Below are 20,508 nucleotides of genomic sequence, written 5' to 3' on the forward strand. Positions count from 1 at the left end.
GCAACACCAGAACATGGTGATTAATTTATTACGAACAAAATCACACGTTATGTGGATATTGCCATGTACACGTATGCTTGCTGATAAAAACAATGTTTGACCAGCTTCTTTAAAACCTGCGCAACAAGCTAAACTGTTCTTATTGAGAGAGAAAACTAGCTTCGATATTAATCAGCCTTCACTGCAGCACTTCATGCTTGCTCTTTTATGCTCTTGTGTGGGAACAAGATTTCCTTATTGTGTTTCCAATGAATGGTGTGTTGTGCTAACTCTACATTCTCTGTATGAACAGTCCCGGTACCAAAATCTGAGGTTTCGGCACCAATCCTATGCCTGCGTTGCTTGAGAGCTCAAATAAATCTCAAACTTCTTCTGGCAAAGCTTTAAACTCTATTTACCTCCTTCCATCTATGAAAAACCTCGACCAATTATATGGAGAATTGATGGATAAATCAATGTGTACATAATAGAGTTATAAGATACTCACCGTCTTAAAATAACCTTCATATATTGAAAGACTATCGAGTGCCTCATAGTCTGCTTTCACCCCAATAAACTGACTAGCTAGTTGAGCACAACCAGCATCTGGCCACCTGCAGCCTCCATCTCTTGTGCGTAATGGGCATAAAGTATCGCACACTCGACCAAATGGATTATTGGAAACAACATCATCTCCTGCTACTGAAATGGAAACTGACAGATCTGACTTATCTTCAAGTTGGACAATACCAAAAGATTCTCTTGTACAAGGAGAAAATACAGAATTATGTGAAATTTTCACAGGGCTGGTCTCGATATCAACAGTAGTATCACCACTACTAGCATAATGAACTTTGCATCCCAATGACTGTATGGCTCGCTTTATGGCTGCAGTTTCCTTGCTGGCCCTCTTGGCCAAGGCCATAGCGGAGCTACTGACCTGCTTCTCGTTCTGTAATTCTGCAGACAATGACTCCACAACAATTGCAGTTTCTTCAGCTTTCTTCTCAGCCCCTTCTTTTGCCTGGTTATTAATTTGACACGATGTAGGGGTTTCATTAAAAAAACAGAGACTTGAAAACATCATGAAATAAAATGAAAGGAAAAGTAAGCCACCGCTGACCATATGTCACTAGGTTTCTGCATAATGATGCCCTCAAAGACAGCAAGAGAGAGACTGAAAGAACATAATACTATAACCCAACAGTAGGAAAAAACATATAGGCCTACATGACTGCAAAAGGTCATATTTTAGTGTGAAAATATTGTAATGGTTCAGTAGAAGGAAAGCAGTTCATTACCTTCTGTAGTTTGGAAAATTTTATAGACATTATCCGACATTGAGCTTCAAGCTCCCCAGCTTGGGCCTCTGAAGGACAAGCCCACCGAAGATGGAATTGTGGCCACAGTGTTGGAGCTAAGGCTGCCGCTGGAGGTAACAATGGACAATTATGTTTCAGAGGACTGTAAAAAGGGTTACAGTGCACATGAGACCTTCCTTCTGAAGAACGCAGATCAGCCAAATAAGCCCACAAGCACCCACAAGCTTCAGAGATACCAGCTTGCTGCCTTTCCCTCTCACTGAAAATTTGCATTAAGCACCCAGAAAGAGGAATTTTAATGCTTCCAAAATAATTGAAGTAAAACAAAAAGGAGCCATCACATGCTGGAGAGGTTAGAGTAAACAGAAAGGGTTCTCCAGACACAGTATCCTAATGTTCAGCATTTATGCATAAAGTTGTCCCTTTGTCAGCCTTAAACAGGAACCAAGTTCTAATCCAGCCTAAGAGGTTTATGATGCAGTCAGTATATGAAACGGTAGCCAAGAAAACATGCATACGCACGAGGATCATGAATTTGTGTGTCATCACTTGTTATGCTAAGGAACTGCCAATTTTATGACAAGAGGGAGAAGAGTTGACCACTTGAACTGAGCTTTGAAAAGAATAATGAACTGTTATAAAACCTAATGCCCATGAATATGACATTCCAACATAAATGCATCACATGCAACAGACAAAAAGCTACTAGATCATCTCTTTATTTTAGGGAAGATGAAGAGATTGCAAAGAGAAACATTCAACAGCTGATAGTGCATACCACAAATATCTAATGACAACACATATATCACGTGTTTGTGAGAAGATGCAACAATGTCATTCGACATCATTTTGATCATGTGGGATATAAATGGCAGGATAAATCAGTACGGTGCATCTACAAGGGTTGATAGGTCCAGCGAGATTGAATATTCGCGGCGCAATCCTTTTACCACTGAGTTTGCTACAGAGGTCGGTCACTTGTGGCACAAGAGATTATATTTGTTGTAGCCTATTTTGGGACATTGATGCATTTTCATCTTAATTTTTCTAAATTTTTAACTTCATCAATTTTTCCTGTCCAAAGATGATATGTCACCCTTGAATATTAAAGGAAATTAAGCAGCTCTTCTTTCACTTAGTTTCTAGTTTACACAAAGATTTGCTGAATCAATGCTTGTCTCCAGATATTACAATTTTTAGCAACCAATCTAGTATTGAGATTGAAAATTAAGGTTCTTGACTGCTCCAAAATAAATATATCAGCAGCTAATCCATGTAGTATGGACAGATGGACAGATCAAGTGAAGGCATGGCAGAAACCACAGGCCTTAATCTATTTAAGATATTCATATGTACAAGTTAAAAAGAAAAACAGAATCACCTGTTGCAGAAGAAGTTACCAAAACGACATGAAAGGACACAGTCCAATAAGTCCACCAGGAAAGCCTAAGTCATCATACAATACACCAGTCAGCAAAACGTTTGTGATAAATCAGTTTCTTTGAAACATATTTTGTCTCAACAACTAGTTTCTAATGAAAACAAGAAAATGAGTGTCATTACAACAAAAGAAAATCACATACCGAGGAGAACTCGAAAGCAAAGGGATACATCCGCAATAATTGAGAAACACAATCAATCCACTGCAGAATACATCAGCAATTCATAGAACTTAGCAAAGACCATCTTACACAACAAATTCCCAAATTTACTTGGGCTGAATATAATAGAGGGCATTCAAACAGCTAGGTAATTATTATAACTATTATTTAGGGTTTTTAAGTAAACTTTCTTAACAATACTCCGACCATACTCAACTTCAATCCAATCCTTCTAGTAGACCCTATAATTGCCTGAAGATCCTATGATCGCACTCTTTCCCTCATATCTCTAGCTTATGCCCCAGCATAAGGCAATAAATTTTTTAATGCATTTGGCACATAAATGCAACAATAAACCCAAGTAATCATTTTTTACTGCTGCTTTCATCACACAGAAAGGAACGGGGGCCAAACAATTGTTGAACTTGTTCGCAAGGAGCTTGAGGCACAACTACTATGGTAATCCCTACTGATTTGGATTGCCAATGATAATAATCATGAAAGCCAGTTGGTACTTGATTCCTAAAATCCAGTTAATAAGAAAATTCATAAAACAACATTAACCTGCAAAAATATGGGCGATTGCTGGTTCTGTGCATGAGAAGGACTAGAAGATGGAGGCGCAAATGATCCCGATGACTGACACATGGGTGGCAATGGAAAACTCCCAACAGAAGATTGCCTAGATAAATCAGGAGGTCTATCGCTGCTTCCAGATACAGTTGGCATGCCCCCACGCTCTGCAAATGGATGACCAAATGCTAGCCAGTCTTTTTCAATGAGTGCCTGGATGGAAATAAGATATTCCAGAATTTGTTGTTCAAATGTAAAGCCACATCTTAAGCATATAAAAAGAACAATACACGACCAATAGAGGGGTCCAATAGCTGAAGAAAATACTTGAAACCCTGTGAATGTCCGATAGTATGGGTCGAGCAACAAATTAGCAAGTGCAACCAGCTGAGTCGTTCTATCCCATCCATCACTAGACAAATAGAATGAAAGACAAGAACTCAGCACATGCAGAGGCTCTAAAAGAAAAGCAGGAAATTGAAAACAGAAAGAAAGGCAACTTTTTTCTGACGGAAAATTTTGCTGAGCTGAAATGCTTCCTAGATGATTCAGCTATTCTTTTTTCTGCTCTGATAAAAAGTAGAATAACAGTGGGCCATGAGTCTGGTAGCAGGCAAATGACCTGCCAGGTTCGCATATAAAACCATAATCTGCTAGGCAACAAGACCAAAATTTTTCTGCTAATCAGTATGAGAAGCTCTATCCATGTGATTACACAGTGAGGAAGGGTAGAAGTGAGATCTACTAAAAGAAAGCCTGATTTGGAATCGAAGCAGGTGTATGTAATTAATATTTGATTCTGTGTTAGATTATCAGCACATCGAATAGAAAAAAGAAGAAGAAGACTAACAGCACATTGAAAAGGAAATTACAAATCAAAAGGGCAAAAAGAGGCCATATAATGAGCACACATTAAAAATCTTCAAGTTTCATCACAGTGGCAACAGAATAGAAACGATTCTTTCCAGTTGTTACAAAGATCAATAGAAGACACAGGGTCAAGATATCTGACCTGCAATGTACAAGTACTGATGCTGATTCCAAAGCAACACGAGCAGCAATCCAAGCTGAACCAGCCAAGACACTTTGAACATGTATTAACCAACCACTATCACCGAGGGTTGAAACAGAGGCAGACATATTGCTGAGATTGCCTCCACCCCAGCTCCAACCACCATGTCTCTGCAAGCGAAATATGGTATGAAAAAAATAGAGATATTAACAACCACTGGAAACATATTGTTTCCGAAGCCTAGGAAACATAGCAAGTGTTTTAGAGCTATTAGGTAACCAGTCAAAGATCAATGCTATAAATTAATTGAAAAAAAATCCCAGCTAAACATGAGGAGCACATTTGAGAAGATTTATTTATTTATTTATTTAAATTTTGACTATAGATTAAATCATTGATGCAATGATGTCAAGGTTAAGTTCATTATATTGGCCTGTGTGCATCACTGGACAAGCACATAGGGCCCAAGGATGTCTGCATTATATAAGAGCTATATAATGAACAGGATGCTGTCTCCAAGTAGAAGTTGCTACCAGATAGATAACTGATAAAAGTGAAGCTTTTCCTTTTTGCTTTTCTATTGAAGATGCACCCACAACAGCACAGGGAACTGAACATGAAAATTCTAGTCTTTAAGCCAGAGAATCACACAGCAGTGCCATTCATAGAGGGCGATTCCAATCATTTAGTGATGGAAAAAATTGGGAAACATACCACACACCATCACATATTACTTCTGTTAATATGTGTTCACATGTCTGATGTTACTCAAGGAAAAATTTCTAATGCCTCAACTATGTTTACAAAAAACTTGACAAGTGGATAGATGCATGTTCAAGTTGCACAAAATAATATGCCATCATTTTCTGCCTTTTGAGAATTGATATAATCAGTACTAGGTTAAACCTTATCCAACAACAGAACTGCTTATAACATCTGATGCTAATGTACTAGTTTTCAACAGGCAAAGCAGCCAGTTTTAAAATTCCTGATGTTCATAGACTAACCAAGAGTGATAGCGTTCCATCTGATGAAGTGGTGCCATGAGCATCTAAGTAGTCCCTAAGCCGAGAAAGACTCTCTCTCATAGAATGTATGTTGTCTATCCCAAAGAAAACTACCTGATAACAGATAAAAAACAGGAATATGATATTAGTGAAAATAAGGCAGCAAAGTTGATGACTATGAGATACATAATTAGACAACTCAAACCTCTGACAAACCTCAGATTGAAGATAGTTGGATGATGATTCTGAGCCACCTCCCATTGCGACATTTGCTAAAACATTTTTTCTAGGTCTTGCATCAGCAATGTATAATTTCCTGAAAAGAAAACACAAAAATCAGGCATTTTCCAGAGATTTTGCTTCAGCAATTATATAACTACCTGAAATGGGGAAAAAGGAGAGAGGACAAGGAGACAGGTGACTTTTTTTAACAAACATTCATTTACTAAAACCGGAGCAAGAAAGAATAAGCAAAGAAATGAGAACATGAAATCTAAAGAAACAACTGGCCTATAGCCTAGCATAAAATGCAAGTCATGTCAATCAATGAGCATTACGAGTGTAATTCAGGTGTATTAACAAATTTCATTTTTATCAAAAGAGAAATCAGAGTTACACGACAATAAGGAACCTAACAAGAAAAGTGCTCATTTGGTCCAGACCTACTGTTTGGAAAATTTGCGCCATTGACAAGAAATCATAAATAAAAATAAAGGCCACACTATTTCAACGAAAGACTCACAGCTAAGTTTCAAGGTTTCAGCCCCAGTACATTAATTAGGATTTCCCACCTCAAAAGGGAAATGTCTCCTCCATACCTGTCTGTGAGCCATGAGTGATAGAAATTTAAACACTTTGCCGCATAATCACTTGCTTTGATCATCAAAGCTATGGGCCAAGTCTCTACACCAAATCTATTTTAGAGTACCCTAAAAACAAACATTCTCCAGCCATTTCCAGATGAGATGCAAAACTGGAATCCTATCACTATAAGGACTGCATTTTAAGAAAAAAGCGAACGAGAAGTAATATCATGATTGAGGTTTCAAAACTTGGTACATTGATATACATTTCAAAAAAATTCATCACCCAAGGTATTAAGAGCAATACATAGCAAGACTGTGTAGATACTTCTTAACAACTAAGAAAGTCAAGTTAGAACATAAAAAAGATAATGGTGCAAACATGAAAAACACAAACAATGAGACCAGCTCAGCCAAAACAAAAGGTATCAATTTGAATAAAACTACCTCCGCCTTTTTTTCTCACCACCAAGATGAGAGCAAAGTTCTGCAACAAGCTTTTCATCTGTGTTGCTGCATGCATATACATTGATGGGAATAAGTCATATATCAAGCAACACATGGCAAAAGAAAATCAAGTACATACCTTCCAAACCTCAAAATATAAGATATCAATGGATCCCAGGAACAAAAACAAATAACAGGTATTGCGTAAAAGAATCAACATGGTCTGGCACTTTTTGGGCCATGATTCGAAAATCATACCCATGAAAGATTTTGACAATCATTGCAGCCATCTTGGGCTTGCATTTCAAATTTTTTGTTCTTTTAGCTTGGAAACTGTTGTTAAAATCACGTTCAGGATGCTATATGCTAGAGTTTTAACAGCCTAATTAGATAATAAAATATATCTTGCATGAATTTTAAGGTATCTCTATTCATGTTAAATATTAGAAAGTCAATCTCTAATGAAATTATTTGAAACCCGCAGAATAATAACACCTTGCTAAAATTTATCATCAATCATGCCATAACTATTTTGTATATGACTAAAGGTTTTGAAAGGCATGCAACACCGTAGCCACAATCATAAATGCACTTCAATTGAAGACCAAAATCCCAGCACTGTATCTACAAAAGGCATAATTTTTGCATGGCAATGTGTTTTAAGTTCATTGAAAGGAAATTAAGTGGGCAGATCAAACTACCTCCTCATATTCATCATCAGACCAACTAAGGGTTGGGATGAACGTGCAAGGACTGCTCCAGTTTCTACAATGCCACACACATCAAGACATCATAATGCAACTCGTTATAAACAAAATAACTAAATTTCAATTTTTCATACCGGGATGACACCAAGAAACTACAGGTAAACGACCCTTGGAACGAAAGTTGGATGACTGGATCACTTCTTCATCACTAGTAACAAATATAAGGTTATTAGCTGTAAATCTTCGGCAAGAGTCAGTCCAGACAAAAAACTATTTTCGAGTCAAACTGGAAGTAAGGATCTCAACATGTTTTCACTTTCCCCTCTTCTCCCCAATTTTACAATGCAGTAAGAATCTTAATGTTTTACCTGATTGATTTTGGAACAATCAAGGCAAAAGGGTAACTTGGACACATTATGTAGTTGGAATTTACATTACAAATTCTCCACAGCTCATTAGACATTGTAAATGACCCACTGTCAATCATATCCATTGATGCCCTACAAAGGCCTTTTCCTAGAAGACGGAAATACTCATTCAACAAGCGTACTTTTGGGTTTGCATTAGTAAATTTGAACGGTCCACAGCTAAAAGCATAAAGATCCCAGAGTCTTGATGGTTTTGTGCACCTCAATAACCCATCATATATAGCCCGTCTCTGCATACAAAAAGGCAATTAACTTAAAACATGTCAGGTGTGATGGCCCAATCCACCATTTTGAACCCATCCAATCAAATCTTTCGATCCATTTTGAACCCATCCAATCAAATCTTTCCTCAGTTGATTTTAAAATATAAACCCTCAAAATCCCTGATTTCTGATTCTTAGCCCCCAAAAAAAATTAAAAACATAGGCAGATCAGAAGATTATTCTCAATCTCAACTACATCTCTTTAACCCCCAACCAAGCAAAAATCAAAATCATGAACTCCATATTTCTTTATAACAGCATAAATCTTGCAAATGAAAAAAAAAAATCCATCTGTAAGTGATCATAGTTTGGAGGAAAAACAAGAGCTGAAGCAAGAAGAGATAGCAGCTAAAGTTAACCTGCTTTGTTTTGGGCCGGAAACCAAAAACAACAATTCTCATATCTTTCCCTGCAAAATACAAGAACCAATAATTCCATTAGCATTCTCACTAAAGAGGACCAGGGCTAATTATACCATCAAAATAACAATCACCAACAATATTCAAGGGAAAGAAAGCAAAAGAAACCATTAGCAAACAGCAATACCCAGATCCATTGTTCCGATAACTGCCTGCTTCAAAGAAACCTTGCTTGTTCAGAAATACAAATATATATTGAAAATCTCATGCCTTAATGCAACAGACATACTCTAATTTTATCAATCAAGCTAACCAGCATCTATAAACTTCCTCTTTGGCAACTACCCTCACTAGGAGACAACCACATTACCCCCTCCAGAATCTGCCACCATCTCTATTACTGTCATAAATTTAACTTATTGATTGAATTCTGAATCATCAAAGTGAAATAAAAGTAACATCATTACCCGTAGAAATGTCAAATATGTCCCAAAGTTCTATCTTCCAACGACAAACTACAAATCTATTGTAAATCCCACAAAAAAAATAATAAACTGGTAAAATATGTTAAGAAATAGTAAAACAAACACTTCAAAGGGCATACCAATGACTTGGAGAAATTGCTGTGATGGAGTCTTCTCAGAATGACGAGGGGCCAATTGATTTTTTACAACCTTCATACATTCCACAAAGTAACAAATATAAGAAAAGAAAAAAACAACAATCAATTAACATGTGTTATGGGTGGCCAAGCCAAAACAATTCCATATTCATTAAGCTGAACAGGTGCCAATCAAAACCAAAGAAAAGTAATGGAGACGATTTTCTAGCATGGATAAAGTTTAGCACATGCTAAAACAGAATAGTAAAAAGGATACATGTTGCTGACCCCATGTAATTTGGGGTTGAGGCTTAAATTGAGTTGAGTAATAAAAGATAAGAATTGAAACAGGGACATCATTTCAGATCATTAGCATAAGATCTTTCAACCTAAATATTTCATGCACAGATGGAAGTGAGGTAGCATACAACCTATTATCCTAACATTATTTTGCCATGTTTTCTGTCTGTGTGCCATCACCACATAGTTTGCATGTAAGAGGTAAAGATTACATTTCAGAGGCATTCTTTCAAGGATCAGATCATCTTTGAATAAAAAGTGAGGCACATGGCATAGCATTATAATACATAAAATAACTCAATTAACAAATTAGTCACTCTTTCATCTCCTGTCACTTTTCTAACTTAACATCCCTTGGTGCTCCCCGCCCCGCCCCCAACACACACACACCCAATCATGGTGTTCATTGCCAAGTTGAAAAGGGGTTCTACGCCTACACTTGACAAAACATTATTGCCTCAATTAAAACATGAGAATCAGGTATAAAACTCATCTACGAAGAAATGAATGACTAAAGAGAATATGCAGAAAAATCAGAAATAGGGGTTCTGCATTCCATTTGGGACAAGACAACATGCAAATGCAAGGGTGAAGATGTTGAAACAAGTGTGTGAACTGAAGGAGAAGTTCTCTCGGTTAATTGAGGAGAATGACAACAGAGAGCTTAAACAATACAGCCAAATTACAAAGTTTATACAGCACACAAACAGCAACAAAATCTGTATCAAACCAAAACTTCTTTCGATAAAAGAAAATTTTAGTGGAAAGTGTTAAGATTCAAAGCAGCACACCAAGCAGTGTAAACCGAAAAGAATTTGCCATACATAAGTGTACCTCACAAGCTGTAGAAATAAACAAACTTCTCACCAACAGTACCATAAATAAATGGAAGGAGAAGGAAAAGAAATCCATTAGTTCAAGAATAATTTACCATTTTGCTGAACTTCTCAATTGTTGCTAGCGGAATTGTGCCAAGCACAATAATATTTTCCGTTCCCTCACTCTTGAACAAGAGAAGAGAAAACAACATATAGTCAGTATTCTGTTGTGCATGCACAACATCATTTTCAGTGATGCAACCACAATTCCTTATCTCTTCTAACATACATGCTTAAATAAATTATGACAAATACGTTGCAGAATTGAAATCAGTACCATTCCATCATTCTATAAAAGAAACTTCACGAGGAATAGACAAAAACGAGAGAACACGCCACTCACCAGAAAAATAAGACGGAAATTAGTCACTATCAAGGTACCTGCCTCGTCAGTATTGATAAGAACAACACCGCGTTCCTGAAATAAAGATTTGATCCATTTACCCAAACGGGCAAAATATGAAGAAAGTGAGGAGAAAGATTCATGTAAATAACCCTAGCCAGTTTTAGCAAGGGCACATTGTTCTAGTTTTATTTCATTTAAGCCATTAACAGTAATTTAACTATAATATCAAGCAAACTAGGGTTGGTTCTAAGAATCAAATTCCTCGATTCCTTTTCCATACGCGTAATATGTATTCGAATTCTAAAATTCCTAAAAGAAACTCTAACCAGGAATTAGAAATCACGAAAAAAATCAAGATTTTAAAGAAATCAAAGGGAAGGAAGAAGAAATTCTACCTCGACAAGAACACCCTCTGCCTCAAGCAAGCACTTGTAATTAGCGTGATGCGAGACCGAGCGCGACGCTGGATCCTGCACCTAAGAAAGAGAGAATATGGTGAATAATTTAAATCCAGAGAATATAATGAATAATTTAACCTATCTGCATTGAAATTTGAGAGGGAGAGATGTTTTGGACCTCGAGTTTGAACCAGTCGAGAGCGTCGTCCCAGCTACCTGTGCCTTCCATCCGCTCAGAATCGGAGAAAGAGTCTCTGAGCGACGTTGATCGCCGTGGCGCGGACATGCGGCGAACCGTTGAGAAAGCGAGTTTGAGAGTGTTCTGGAAAGAGACGTAGAAGTATGGGCGTACTAACCGTTCAAAGAAAATGAATAGAGACATATTATCCCCGTTTGTTTGTCTTTAGGTTTAACAATTAATATTTAATATACATGCGTATAAAAAACAAATACCGCTGGATAAAGTAGAAAGAAGGAGTACTGTGTTGCTTCAAGCACCCTTCTCTTTTTGTTTTTTTATTTAATTAAAATATAAAAATAATCGATTAACTTATTTAGCTTTCGTTAGTTACGAGGGTATCGTAATACATAAAGGCGCAAAGTTTAAAGCAAAACATTTGATTTGATAAAAATATTCTTAAATTTTATCAACCATCACATATACTAAAAGTAATTTATTTATAATTATTAAGCATAGTGTCTTAAGAATACTTAACTCTATATAAAAAAAATATTTTTTTATATGACAATAAAATATTTACTAATACTAATATGTAAATTCAAACCTTCCCTTGTTAGAAAATAGAACAACACATAAATACACTTCTTAAAATATAGTTTAATCTCGTTTTTCCAAATGTTATTATTTGTACATCGAATAAAACTACAAATGATACTAAATAAGTTTCTTTATCACCCCTCACCCATATGTTAAACTATAGTTTAAAACAATGACTTGTAAATTATTTATCCCCGTCACATGTAATTAAAGTCCATAAATAATAAAATTATATCAAAATTTAAAAAAAGATTGGATATTTGTTTTTTTTTTCACACGAGACTCTTAATTATTAACTTACGTTATCTTCAACTACTTTAAATGAAAATATTTATATTTATAATTGTTCCTTATATTAAAAAGACTCATTTAACAACATGATTCATATATATATATTTTTTTATCTATGCCTCTATTCTAAATTTCTATTCACTTCACATGTAATTAAAATAAAAAATAAAAAATATTATATATGAAAATTTAAGCAATTACCAAAATGGGCCTTAATTAGGGTTAGTAATATACATTTTATGATTTTTTATTTCCTAACTGTTAATTATTAAATCAATTTATAAAAATTCAGGAAAAAACATCAAATATATAATTAAATAATACACGTGAGAAGCCCGTGGCAAAAAAACTTATCGAGAGAAATAATTCAACTTTTGTTTCAATCCAATATTAGACCGCCTATCTAATTTATTTCATATGATCTCCAGCGAAAAAACACAAACCCTGCTTGGCAGGAGTTGAGCACGAAGGCATGTTTGTAAAACAATGCGCAAGTTGGTGAGGAAAAATTACAAAAAAAAACTTACATTACTCATGTTATTTATTCAACACAAAACATTTTCTTATTTGGATTTTAAAAGATACCATTTACGTTCGTATTGTCAGCTGAAGTGTCGAGCGTATACCATCATCAACACTCCAAAAAAAGCTAATTGACGGATCAAAATTACCGTTTACAGTGTGTAAATCCAAGTGTCTACAAGCATGATGTCAGCATGGTAGAAAACAGGAACTGCAACGAGAACCGACCGAAAATGAACCAGTAATCACAAAGAATTGTGAGGAATAATAGGAGGACCTAGACATGCAGTCGAGCACACAAATTATACAGGAAAAGATTGACAGTCATGAAAAGACCCCAAAGGTTGCATATAGTATGCTGTCTCGGAGGAGAAGCAATGTGCTTAATACCTATCAGAGAATCTCATACTAATTTCCCCCAGAGCATGAACTGTATTGATGATTGAAAAACTTGAAAATGCCACAAACTAGCATGTTCAGGTGAAAATTTGGATCAGAAATTGCAGCTGGAAAGGTGATTTGGAAAGGTGATTTACACATCAACATAGAATACCACACAGCGAAAAATAAAACAAAATTTGTTACATCTAGTGTAGTACTCCACAGCACAAGTATGCTAAAATAAAATTTGTTACTTCTAGTGTAGTACTCCACAGCACAAGTATGCTCAACCATCTATCTATCAAAGATCCAAAACCTTACGTTGTAAATTTACAATTAACATAGGTAGGTATTGCTGACAAGTGTACAGAAATTACAAATCATTCGATAGCAGCTTGATTAATAAAGCTGAACTAGCTCTATGAGTAAGAGAATAGAAGACAACTTTTTCATTGGCGATAGGAGGAAGACCTCCATTCACAGAAGAAAAAATATAACTAGTATATTGAATCTCAAACTACCCATCACGCATGGTGTCCATGTCCCCAGCAGAAAGACAATGAATGACGTTCATTTTGTAACCCTAAAATGCCTCTGGACCTACCAGAATCTTCGCCCACATCAAATCCAGTCTAACGTGAGGTAACTGGATTGTGCTGATGATTGCCACAGCGTGGAAGAAAGTGTTACTTCTCTACCTCCAAGTATTCATCAAACACCCTGCTGCTAGCACACTCCTGCAAGGCCTTCGTATTGAGTTCTCGCCCAAACCTCCAAATGTAATTCAGACCAACCAGCAGCTCAGTTATTGCAGATTCTGTCTTTTCTTGATTGGCAAAGTAAAGAGTCTGTACCAGAAGCACATTTGTCCTAGAGACAAACGTTTGTTGCTCATAACTTCGCTCCGACTGCCATCTAATCATATTATGAGCAAGTGGAGCCAACCATTCTAATATTGATGTCATTGCATCGGTCCACTCTCCTGCAAGCACAGTATCATATACTGGTGAGTCCAAGCTCTTGGAGTATGGCTTTAGCCTTTCCCTCAGAGCAGCTCTCACCCTTGCAGGTAACATATTGTACAAGTCATCTCTAGCATCATGGCCAATCAAGTGAGGAGACGCAGCTAGCTTCTCAATTACAACAATAACATTTGCATAGTGCAATGCTAAAGCAGCAGCACCAAGGGTTTCTGGAAGAGCTTGCAACAACTTATGCTGTGAACTGAAGATTGATGGACCAGTACGACTTACGTTTCCCAGAGGAAGATGGTCAGCATCACTTTCCTTGGCTCCCTTGAGGTTCCTAGAATGAACATCAGCAGAACTTAAGTAGCAATTGGCAACAGGAGAAGTGTTTGAAGCTACCATGCATCCCTTAAAAGGCCCCACTTGAGTCAACCGATTTGGTTTTGAAGGTGGTTTCCTTCCCAGAAAGGCAGGTGATTGAGGAGTCCACCAAGACTTCTTGCCAGTTTTAGTTATTCCAGAAATTGGACCCGACTTTGTAGTTGGTCCCCCAAGTGGACCAGAAAAGAAGTTGAAGTTCCTGTTTTTTCCAGAAATAGGGCCTGACTTCGCGATTGAGCCGCCAAGAGGACCTGAATAGAAATTATTTTTGCTGGATTTCAAAATTGGGCCAGAATTTGCAGTGAACTTACCAAGGGGGCCAGAAGAAAATCTAGGAAGAGTACTTTTCTCAGATGGATGAACTGAAGACTGCAGCAAAGCAGAAACTGACTGGCTACGATAAAAATAATCAGAATCCAGAGCTTTTGATTCCCCAGGGTGAACAGTTGAATTAATCCCGAACACATGGCTGATTCTTCTATATATAGTGAATAATGATCTTACTAAAAGGCGAACTGTATAATCATAAGTCTTATTCCAGAGTGAGATCTCCTTCAGATTCCTCACTTCATGCTGCTTCCATACAAGTTTCTTCTGATAGTCAAGTAAATTATTTGGCTCGGGATTGCTACCCTTCATTCTCCTCACAGTCTGTTCGAGATCAGAAAGCATTTCCATCTCTTGGTACAGAGTAGAATTAACCGAAATAAACCGCTCCATCTTCTTAACTTTCTTATCCATCTTTTTCCATGAAAATCCCCACCCATATGGGTCAGCATGAATCTTGATCATTTCATCAAAAAGATGCTCAAAGCCCTTCAAGCTAGGATCACTGCATTTATTCCCTATTCTGGCCACAGGCTTTGCAACATGTACCATACTTTCCATCATCTCCAAACAAATCAGACGACCAATGAAATCCTCATCCTCAGAAATAAGCTTTTTTATACCCTCAGAACTCTCGATCTCTTCTCTCAACCTAGCAACCTGTTTATCACTCAATGAATGCCAAAGATGAACTAGCTTAGACATCAAGCTTGTAACTTCAAAAGCCAAAACTCCAACAACTTGCTTCTGAGGACCAGGTTCATGCTTCTGTGGAATCTTCCACAGATTACGAAACCAAGATTCTGCAACCATCTCTTACCCAGAGAGTCTGCCAAATAAAAAAAAAGCAATAAAAAAAGAACAATAAGCCAAAACGCACACCAAATCAATTGGATTTATAGATACTATCTACCAACGTGTCCTGATGGATCAATTCAATTAATAGCCGATAACAATAACAAAATAACTTTCAGTAACACTAACTCAAAAATAAATGGAATAAAAAAACTATTTTCTACTGAAAAACAAGGATTGAATCAATCATTCGCTCTCTCAATGGCGTCACAGAATATTTTTTTTAAAATTATTTTCCCCGATCATGAATCTGAGAATTCCATTTTCCTGAAACCAATAGATTTTAACCTTCATGCAGCTGATAGACAGAGAAAAATTATACAACTTGATCCTCTACAATTCTCCTTTAAAATTTATAGGATCCACCTAACTCCTAATAACAAATCTCTCTCAATTACTAAAATCAACAAATCATTAAAAAAATGAATTCAAGACCATAAATTTAGTAATAATCAGCAAAAAAAAGACGGGGGAGGGGGGGTTGCAAGAGCATCAAGTGCTTTCACAAGAAACACGGACTAAAAATAGAAATTTGTAACAGGAAAAAAATGCAAAAGTCATAAACAAAAATGACAACCTTAACACATAGCTACACCAGAGAAAAAAACTTTACACTATCAACCTCAGCTTAAAACACCAAAAATGAAATACCCACAATCCAGACCACCCAAAATCCAGCAAATCCAAACTCTATACACCTTAAAGGACTTAACATTACATCCAAAAACAAACACATCCACACTCATCTCCATCTGGGCCGATCAAAAACACAAAAGAAGAAATGCAAAGCAGCCAGTACCATCAATTACACAGAAAAAATATAAGTACAGAAAAGAGAACTTACTGATCACATGAAAAGAAGGAAGAGATGGGGGAATAATGCTGTGGAAGAGAGAAAAACGAGAGAGGAAGCAGCTAGGAAATAGTAGTGACGGAAGACTAGTTTAGAGCCACATGGAGAGAGCAGAAAAAGAGAGAAGGCAGAAAGGAAATTGAAGAGAGAGAGAGACGGGAGAAAACGAGTGACATTAAAGATTAAAAGATCCCACTACAAATAATTATTATAGTTTAGTGCATCTTTTCTTTCACCATCCAGCCCCTTGTCTATTTGTTATTTGTTTGTATGCCCCTTGACCGTTGGTCCTTTGCAGTTAGTCTCTCTCGTTTTCATTTCTGGATTGGATTGTTTGGATGTCGTATTGTTGTTATTTTTTAAAATATTTTTTATTTATAAATATATTATAATAATATTTTTTATTATTTAAAATTTATTTTTGATATTAGTATATTAAAATAATTTAAAAATATCAAAAAAATATTAATTTAAAAAAATAATAAATTTTTTTAATTTTTTTAAAAACATTTTTAAAATTTAAAAACCAAAAAATTACTTGAATTCATGATTTTTTAGCAGTTTTCTGGTTCGATAATTTAAACAGTAGTCTCTTCACTTGATTTCAAGCTTGTTTGGTAGTGTGATTGTGATTGTGATTGTTTTTCAAATAACTTTTCATATCATAATTTATGTCAATGATTTTTTTTATTTTAAAAAAAATATTTTTGACATCAGCACATCAAAATGATTTGAAAATACTAAAAATATATTAATTTGAAGTAAATAAAAAATAAATTTTTTTAAAAAAGCATTTGTTTAATATATGAAACTCTTGAAATTAGGTAAGTTTCATATTAAATTAAATAGAAAAGGACACAATTAAATATCAAATATTTTTTTGCATGTAACCCAATCAATTTAATTAAATTTTGAGTATAATTTAATTAAATTTTTTTATCAAAAAAATTAAAAAATAAAATCATTTTGATTTTTAAAATAATAACGTTTTTAGATCGACTTAGATGAATTAAATCAAAACATAAATTTACTTTTGGCTTATAACCCAATTAATCTAATAATATATATGCTTCCAACATCATAATTAACCAGCTCTGATAATTGTCACTTGGCCGAAGCAAGGGTGAGTTAATTATCACGCTGGCGTGATTGAGATTATCTCCTTTTATGGGTGGTTCGTGGTGAATCGGTTATGAGGCCTTGTTTGCAAATATCACAAAACAGAGGGGGCTAGATCCCTTACAATCATTAATGGTAAGCACGCGGAAAGTGTCTTTTGACATATTTAACCCTCCAGGCCCAAGTAGCCGCGCTCGGGCCGACCTGCTCAACACGAACAGTCCAAAACCAGACCAAAGTGGCCAAAATTGGTCCGACCGAGGACCCGGGAATCATGCATTAGCTCGTGTTGAATTGTCTACTTGTTCTAGATGATTTTTTTTTTTTTTGCCTTTAAATATTAGAGTATACTTTTCATTGATCTCTTAGCAAGATGTAGGGTAAAGTCCTTGAAGTGTAGATTTTAAATCTTAAAAGTTTTAATTTGCAAAGATAAAAGAAAAATCAAAGTTTTTTAAGTAGTTGATTTACTTGTAGATTTTTTTATATACATGATGAGGTTGGCACACCAAAATATATATTTTTTTCATGTATTTTATATAAGGTGTGCGATTTGCATCACCCGAGATGAGATCTTTGGATCATATTTAGTCTCCCTGTGAGCCATTGACCAGAAGAAGACATTGCTCGAACCTTTTTGTACTGCAAGTCTAATTGAAAACGATTTGTTTATTTATTTATTTATTATTAGCTAGCACAAAAGAGAATCCCTTCATGTTCATTGCCCGCGAGGGAGGCCATAAAATACGATTGGCTTCGAGGACTTCTTTCTTTCTTTCTTCTTTTCTTTATTGATAATGTCAGGCGACATTGAGTGTTTGTTTTTGTTTTTTTTTTTTTGTTTTTTTAATCTCTTATTTTATTGCAGAGAGCAGGAGGAGTTTAAATCATTTTCTTCTCAATTTACATGAGGGAGTTTAAATCATTCCACGGCGTCGAAGTTGGCAAGAAATGCTTGAATAGCTAGAAGATTTTGTTGGTTTTTGTGTTTTAATGGGTTGGTGTTAAAAATAAAAAGTATTATTTTAATATATATTTTCAAACAAAAAGACACTTAAAAAAATAAACATTATTACAATACAAAACATTCTTTTAATTGCAGTTTGGCGGATTGGCCGAACAACTCGGAATGTTTTGTATGGAGATTGACGGTATATGCTTCTGGTGTAAGATCGTAAAATACGTGATTAATTTATCTGTTACTGTTTTGGTGGCTGCTTTTTTATCCTTACTTGAATTAGATTGATAATTAACGGTGTGGCCTTTTGCATCGGTCTTATGCAGCATATGCTCATTGTCTATGACATTACTGCACAGAGCTTGTGGGCTTGCTTTTATTTTTACTAACCAAGGAATATCTCTGGGATTGATTTTAGAATAAGGAGACGTATCTTTTTAGTCCTAGATCATAGATATGTTCTTGTTTTCATACAACAAGATCTTGGATTTTATCACTATATATATATATAAAAAAAACATGGATTCTCTTACAAAAAAACAAAACAAAAAAAAATTATAAGATCTGTATTTCATAATACAGGGCATGATTGTTTTTTTTTTAATATTTGTTCTGGGTTGATTTGATTAGTTTATTCTGGGTTGATCTCGTCACCTGAAGATCATGAAATTAAATTTTACTTTGACATGGATGTAGATAAATCAAGAGAAAGATTGATGCCTTGCGTAACCAGAAAGCCTTAGTGGATCTTATAATGGCAATAAAGAAGAAAGTTAAGCAAGTGTGATTATTCGTCAACTCTAGTTGCAGCAATGGAAGAGTGCTAAGAACTTGACCAATCATTTCCTAGTGACCTTTACACTTCCCACTATAAAAACCCTATTGACCCAAGAATCATTTCATTGTAGTTTTGTAGAAAATGCTATCTTCTTCACTTGAGCATGTTTTAAACATTACCATTTCAGATCTGAATTAGAAAAAAAAACAAGAATGTGAACAACTAGTCTAAAATGTTGATTAAATAAGAAGATATAGTTGAATTTGGTGTTCAAAAGCTATAAAGAGGGATGATGGCGGCCCATGATCATCAATGAGAAACCATTATCTCACACACACGAGGTTACTTTTCTGGTTTTTTAGCAAAATGTTAAGAAGCCTTTCACATTAAAGTATGTATATTCTTACTGTTTCTTTACCTCATCACGTGATTCTTAAGATACGTGAATTAACACGATTGCATCAAGCTTATAAAAAACGAAGGTCTCGTCTTTTAGCTTTAAGTGCAGATAATTCTGTATTTGAATCCTGTCCTCGCATTTCTGCCTGACATCAATCACTTTGGCTGGCGGCTTTCTGTATGTATAGTGTTGGATCACTAGTTGTCTCAAGTGTCTTCGAACACCGATATTAAACCCAGCTCGAGTCAACAAGCAGGTTAGGAGAGGTTCCATAAGAAAATAAAAAGGGAAGATGGTTTGCTGTGATCTAATATAAAATTTGATTTGATTTTTTTTATAAAAAAAACAATGTAGTTTTTACTCTCTCTCTCTCTTTTTTTTTTAAGTTTTACCTGCTTTGTAACCTGAATCTTGAATCTGATGTAATAACTGTGATTTTTTACACTTCGATTTTGTAACAATTGACACGCACATATTAGTTGTGTATATTTTACGTTTTTAGGGCACATATATTGGTAAAAAATTACCGTTGGAGAGCAGATTGATTTTACGTTTCTAGGGCACGTATATTAGTAAAAAATTACAAATCGGGGCATACCGTGATAAAAATTGTTACGGTGATTCTAAAAATACGGAGCACATAATAATACATAAAAAAAGATATTTTGAAGACTTAAAATGTATTTGTCTAAGTTTATGTTTTTACTTTTTGTAATGGAATTCACAACTAAAAATATAAAACACGAGCAGCAGAAACATTATTTTTATATCTATTTTTAAGTGTGTTTATAGTTGTTTTTTAAAATATTTTTTTATTTTAAAATATATTAAAATAATATTTTTTTATTTTTAAAAAATTATTTTTGATATTAA

The 20,508-nt window shown here is 35.3% G+C and overlaps 2 protein-coding genes across 3 annotated transcripts; both read right to left on the bottom strand.

Moving 5' to 3' along the window:
* Nucleotides 1-2: 2 nt before the first annotated feature.
* On the bottom strand, nucleotides 3-11,421 carry LOC105115257 (phosphatidylinositol-3-phosphatase myotubularin-1-like). 2 transcript variants are annotated; one of them, XM_011012098.1, is made up of 20 exons: nucleotides 11,203-11,421; nucleotides 11,022-11,096; nucleotides 10,624-10,698; nucleotides 10,334-10,405; nucleotides 9,106-9,175; nucleotides 8,502-8,551; nucleotides 7,820-8,109; nucleotides 7,586-7,659; nucleotides 7,446-7,509; nucleotides 6,745-6,810; nucleotides 5,711-5,810; nucleotides 5,495-5,608; nucleotides 4,488-4,657; nucleotides 3,803-3,887; nucleotides 3,467-3,688; nucleotides 2,885-2,944; nucleotides 2,683-2,747; nucleotides 1,281-1,560; nucleotides 488-1,003; nucleotides 3-408 (listed from the first exon to the last, which is right to left on the bottom strand). In XM_011012098.1, the coding sequence occupies exons 1-20, from the start codon at nucleotides 11,404-11,406 to the stop codon at nucleotides 391-393; spliced, it is 2,670 nt and encodes an 889-aa protein (XP_011010400.1). In that variant the 5' UTR covers nucleotides 11,407-11,421; the 3' UTR covers nucleotides 3-390. The 2 variants fall into 2 exon arrangements, with proteins under 2 accessions (XP_011010400.1, XP_011010399.1); XM_011012097.1 differs by having other exon boundaries at nucleotides 11,022-11,102.
* A 1,856-nt stretch (nucleotides 11,422-13,277) lies between these two features.
* Nucleotides 13,278-16,544, bottom strand: LOC105115256 (uncharacterized). Its single transcript, XM_011012096.1, has 2 exons — nucleotides 16,372-16,544; nucleotides 13,278-15,501 (listed from the first exon to the last, which is right to left on the bottom strand). The coding sequence occupies exon 2, from the start codon at nucleotides 15,483-15,485 to the stop codon at nucleotides 13,683-13,685; it is 1,803 nt and encodes a 600-aa protein (XP_011010398.1). The 5' UTR covers nucleotides 15,486-15,501; nucleotides 16,372-16,544; the 3' UTR covers nucleotides 13,278-13,682.
* Between the last annotated feature and the right edge of the window lie 3,964 nt (nucleotides 16,545-20,508).

The sequence above is a fragment of the Populus euphratica genome, unplaced genomic scaffold (genome assembly GCF_000495115.2).
Source record: "Populus euphratica unplaced genomic scaffold, PopEup_1.0 scaffold672.1, whole genome shotgun sequence".
NCBI classification, from domain to species: domain Eukaryota; kingdom Viridiplantae; phylum Streptophyta; class Magnoliopsida; order Malpighiales; family Salicaceae; genus Populus; species Populus euphratica.

What these genes read in the sequence shown, in the direction of transcription:
- LOC105115257 (XM_011012097.1), bottom strand. Translation starts at nt 11,406, where the DNA reads ATGTCTCTATTCATTTTCTTTGAACGGTTAGTACGCCCATACTTCTAC. An exon ending in GCAATTTCTCCAAGTCATTG is followed by an intron (nt 8,552 to 9,105) that starts GTATGCCCTTTG and finishes TGTATTTTGCAG; the next exon opens with GGAAAGATATGAGAATTGTT. An exon ending in TCAGTACTTGTACATTGCAG is followed by an intron (nt 3,888 to 4,487) that starts GTCAGATATCTT and finishes CTATTTGTCTAG; the next exon opens with TGATGGATGGGATAGAACGA.
- LOC105115256 (XM_011012096.1), bottom strand. Translation starts at nt 15,485, where the DNA reads ATGGTTGCAGAATCTTGGTTTCGTAATCTGTGGAAGATTCCACAGAAG.